Source organism: Trematomus bernacchii, unplaced genomic scaffold (assembly GCF_902827165.1).
Source record: "Trematomus bernacchii unplaced genomic scaffold, fTreBer1.1, whole genome shotgun sequence".
In the NCBI taxonomy this organism is placed as follows: domain Eukaryota; kingdom Metazoa; phylum Chordata; class Actinopteri; order Perciformes; family Nototheniidae; genus Trematomus; species Trematomus bernacchii.
The window spans coordinates 5,034,507-5,037,895 of record NW_022987573.1 but is presented as its reverse complement, the minus strand read 5'-3'; the positions used below and the strand labels follow the sequence as shown (position 1 = coordinate 5,037,895).

Here is a 3,389-nt window from a genome sequence, read left to right as displayed (position 1 = left end):
AGGCCGGCCAACGGGCCGGATGTGGCCCGCGGGCCGTAAAATGCCCACCCCTGCTCTAGACTCTTACATGTTCCCTAGTTGTTTATTCCAGTTGTCTAACTCCTGTTTCCTGCAGTAATCCTGCCTGAGCCCTGCCTACCGTCTCTACCTGGACCCCACTCTGTACCAAGAAATCGCATATTTATAGACATTTATATTTTATGTTGCAGTATAATGAAAAGAAACCCAGAAGTCATGTTTGAGGATAACAATTGTGTGTTTAATCTATTAGAGAAAGGTTGAATCAGCTGTTTAAGACAGAAAAAAGTAATTAATGGGAATTAATTACAGTAGATCTTCAATTTAATAAAAAGTGAATAGTCTCACAAGAACCTGAGTTCTATTTTAAAATGAACTTTCATATTCACTAAAGCTATCACACCTTCTGTAACATAAATTAATGTGCCAGCTGTTAGGGCCAGCCACAGCATTTGCAGCTGTCCCTAAAGACCAGAGTAGCCGGGCAGTTCATGATCCTGGTGACCACAGTTGTAGAAGGATCCTGGGGCATCAGGTTTGGCATAAACCCCACCAGGCTTTGTAGCACAGAAATTATCTGGTTTGGGATGAGGGCTGGTGCGAAGGGTGGGACGAGTGGTGGGCTGAGGCTTATTTGGGTTTGTAGACGGAGTCACTGGATTTGGGGCGGTTTCTCCAGTAGGAGCGGGAGAAGGATCTGTAGAAACAATAATAAGAAGTTATAAACTGTCAACATATTTTCACTTGCAAAATATCATTTCTACTTACCTGTGGCCATAAGAGAGCGGAGGGAGCTGATGAGGGGATAGTTTCCCTGTCCACAGAACTGCCCATTAAAGTCATCTAAGTCCAGAGCCCAGACAAAAGCTCCTCCAAATCTGTTTTCCTTTAAGTAACTGACCTGAATAAATAGCCACAGAAACACTTTAATAATGTATGCACCTAGACATTGAACTTTTGTTAACTTGAAAGACATATTTGGTATAAATATTTTTGTAGAAAAGAAGGAATACCTTAGTTGCAAAACTTTCTTTGTTGTCATATCCAACCCACTCACTCTGTTTGACGGCATATGGAACTTTCTGGTCCTCAATCATCTGAACACTGGCACCTTCAAGAAAAGTGCAAATCTGAAAAGAGGGTTAAATGTAATCAGTAACATAGACTTACTAATACAACAAAGACTGAGGGTTACATTCATGTAATTGTTTCCAGTTTCACCTCATAATAGGACCAAATGCCGGCCTCTCTTGTAAAAGCCCCAGCAGAAGCGGGACCGCTCGCTGCCGCTCCAACCTGACTGGATTGAGTAGACAGATGAAATGTCCTGCCATATGTTGCAAAGCCCATATTTAGCTTTTCGACAGGTGTGCCGTTGTCCCGCCAATATTGCATGGCGAAGTCCTAAAATGTGTATAAAAAGAAATGGACAGTTTCCAACCAAATTTTTTAACAGAAATGTTCAGAAATCTGCCAGATAATGCAAATGAATGGCGTTTCCATCTTCTACTTTTACTAGAAGAAGCTGGGCTCATTGAGATGAACAGTTTTTATTATTATCTAGTTCAAATCAAACCATTGTAGAAGACAATGACTTGACTATTGTAAAACCTTAAACAAAGCTAAATGAAATGGAAATATCTTGTAATGATATGAGGGACACTAGTCTCCTCATCGCTCAACACAGATCTGATGCTTATATAAACATGCTACAAGTAAATTATTATTTTTCAATGTTTTCTTCTTTTGTGCTTTGTTGGATTTATGAATGCCATCATGTCCACCTCAGCCAAGTTTAAAATCTGTTTTACAATACTTATGTATTTAATTTATTGTACACTGGCATGGGCGTGGCTTTAAATTGAATGCAAATTGAAAATGTGCATTGAAAAAAGAAACTTTAAGAGACATTTTGCATTAACATTGAATATCATCTTTACATTTGCGATGCAGATAAAATATGATTCTCTGTACTCACAGTATTTAAGTAGACATTGTCCCCGGTCTCATGGGATCCCTTGTACAAGGGGCTGTTGTGTCCAGTCACACTCTCCCAGGTGCCATGGAAGTCATACGTCATCACATTAATAAAATCCAGGTACCTGGTGAAAATCATGTGAGATTAAGTCAACCAAAACATGATGAAAGCTTGATGGGGAAAATGTGTTGAGTCACATGTTGGTGTACTTCGCAATCTCCGCAATTTCATAGCCAGCATCAGTGGTTCCTTTCCCAGCAGACACAGCAGCAGAGATCATTAAACTCGGCCGGCCAGTTGATGTTCCCTCAGCCTGATACGCCTCGAAAAGTTCCTGTACACCATAAATCATGGAGAAGTCCATTTTGGTTCATAATAAACACAACTTGTTGTGCACCAAAACAGTCATTTGTGATCTGACCTTGCATAACAGCGTGAATCTCTGCTTGTCCTCCGGGGGACTTCCTCTTGCACCGGGGTATTCCCAGTCCAAATCAAGTCCATCAAAACTATATGTTCTCAGTAGTTTGATAGAAGACTGGATGAATGCATTTCTGTTAGCTTGTGTTGACACCATTGTTGTGAATCTGGGTATAAGTTTCAGGGAAATAAAACATGATTTTGAGGAAGTGCAATACAGTGATCTTTAGCTATTGTGTTTTGCTAAATATCTCACTTTTGTGTTCCAAAGTTCCAGCCTCCGACTGCCAAGAGTGTCTTCAGGTCTGGATTACTGTGAGAATATATACATTTAGTTGCCTGCAACATTTCACTGAGATAAAAAAGGAAAAGATACAACATTGTTTAACTGACCTCTGTTTGAGTCCATTAAAGGATTTATAGAGTTGATCATCATTCCATTCTATGGTGACCAACTCATTCGCATTGTTTATACCAGAAAAGGCGTAAATCAGGTGGGTGCACAGGTTTGGATCAATATTTTGAGGCATAAACTTCCCTTGGCCGGGACGATATTGGGACCAGTTGGTGAAATAACACACCAGTCTGGAGGAGACTACTATTGTTTCGTTAATATTGGAGATTCATTAATACTTCACATTCAACAAGTACACTTTGTTAAGTTGCTACCAAATATGTTCAGTATTAATATCAAATGTGAACTCACCCAAACTGCCCAGGGAAAGACAGAGACCTTCAAAGCAAAAATAGTCAGTGAATATCAGGTAAAACAGTAAAAAACACGTCATGCTTTTCGTAAGGCCTTACTTGCAATCAGAATCAGCCGATTCATGGTTGTGCTTGGATGAGATCTTTCCGAATACTGAGCACTGAGTAGCTTTTATTTCCTCCTGAAAAACTACACAAACAGTGATAATCATCAACCAGGAAGGAATTTAGAAAGAGTATGTCCCAACTTTAGACTCTACGCTGT

The 3,389-nt window shown here is 39.9% G+C and overlaps 1 protein-coding gene across 4 annotated transcripts; it reads right to left on the bottom strand.

Moving 5' to 3' along the window:
• Window positions 1-225: 225 nt before the first annotated feature.
• On the bottom strand, window positions 226-3,389 carry LOC117479438 (acidic mammalian chitinase-like). 4 transcript variants are annotated; one of them, XM_034126381.1, is made up of 11 exons: window positions 3,224-3,376; window positions 3,123-3,149; window positions 2,810-3,014; window positions 2,673-2,729; window positions 2,418-2,583; window positions 2,206-2,330; window positions 1,994-2,120; window positions 1,240-1,422; window positions 1,032-1,148; window positions 787-919; window positions 226-715 (listed from the first exon to the last, which is right to left on the bottom strand). In XM_034126381.1, exons 1-11 carry the CDS (start codon window positions 3,246-3,248, stop codon window positions 483-485), a joined length of 1,398 nt encoding a protein of 465 aa, XP_033982272.1. In that variant the 5' UTR covers window positions 3,249-3,376; the 3' UTR covers window positions 226-482. The 4 variants fall into 4 exon arrangements, with proteins under 4 accessions (XP_033982272.1, XP_033982274.1, XP_033982275.1 ...); XM_034126383.1 differs by having other exon boundaries at window positions 1,240-1,423; window positions 1,995-2,120; window positions 2,810-3,011; XM_034126382.1 differs by having other exon boundaries at window positions 227-715; window positions 1,997-2,120.

Bases quoted from the DNA above. Each gene is read 5' to 3' on its own strand.
- LOC117479438 (XM_034126381.1), bottom strand. From the start codon at position 3,248: ATGAATCGGCTGATTCTGATTGCAA. The intron at 2,121-2,205 runs GTACACCAACAT...GATTTTCACCAG, and splicing joins GAAATTGCGGAGATTGCGAA to GTACCTGGATTTTATTAATG. The intron at 1,149-1,239 runs GTGAAACTGGAA...CCCTCTTTTCAG, and splicing joins GCATTTGGTCCTATTATGAG to ATTTGCACTTTTCTTGAAGG.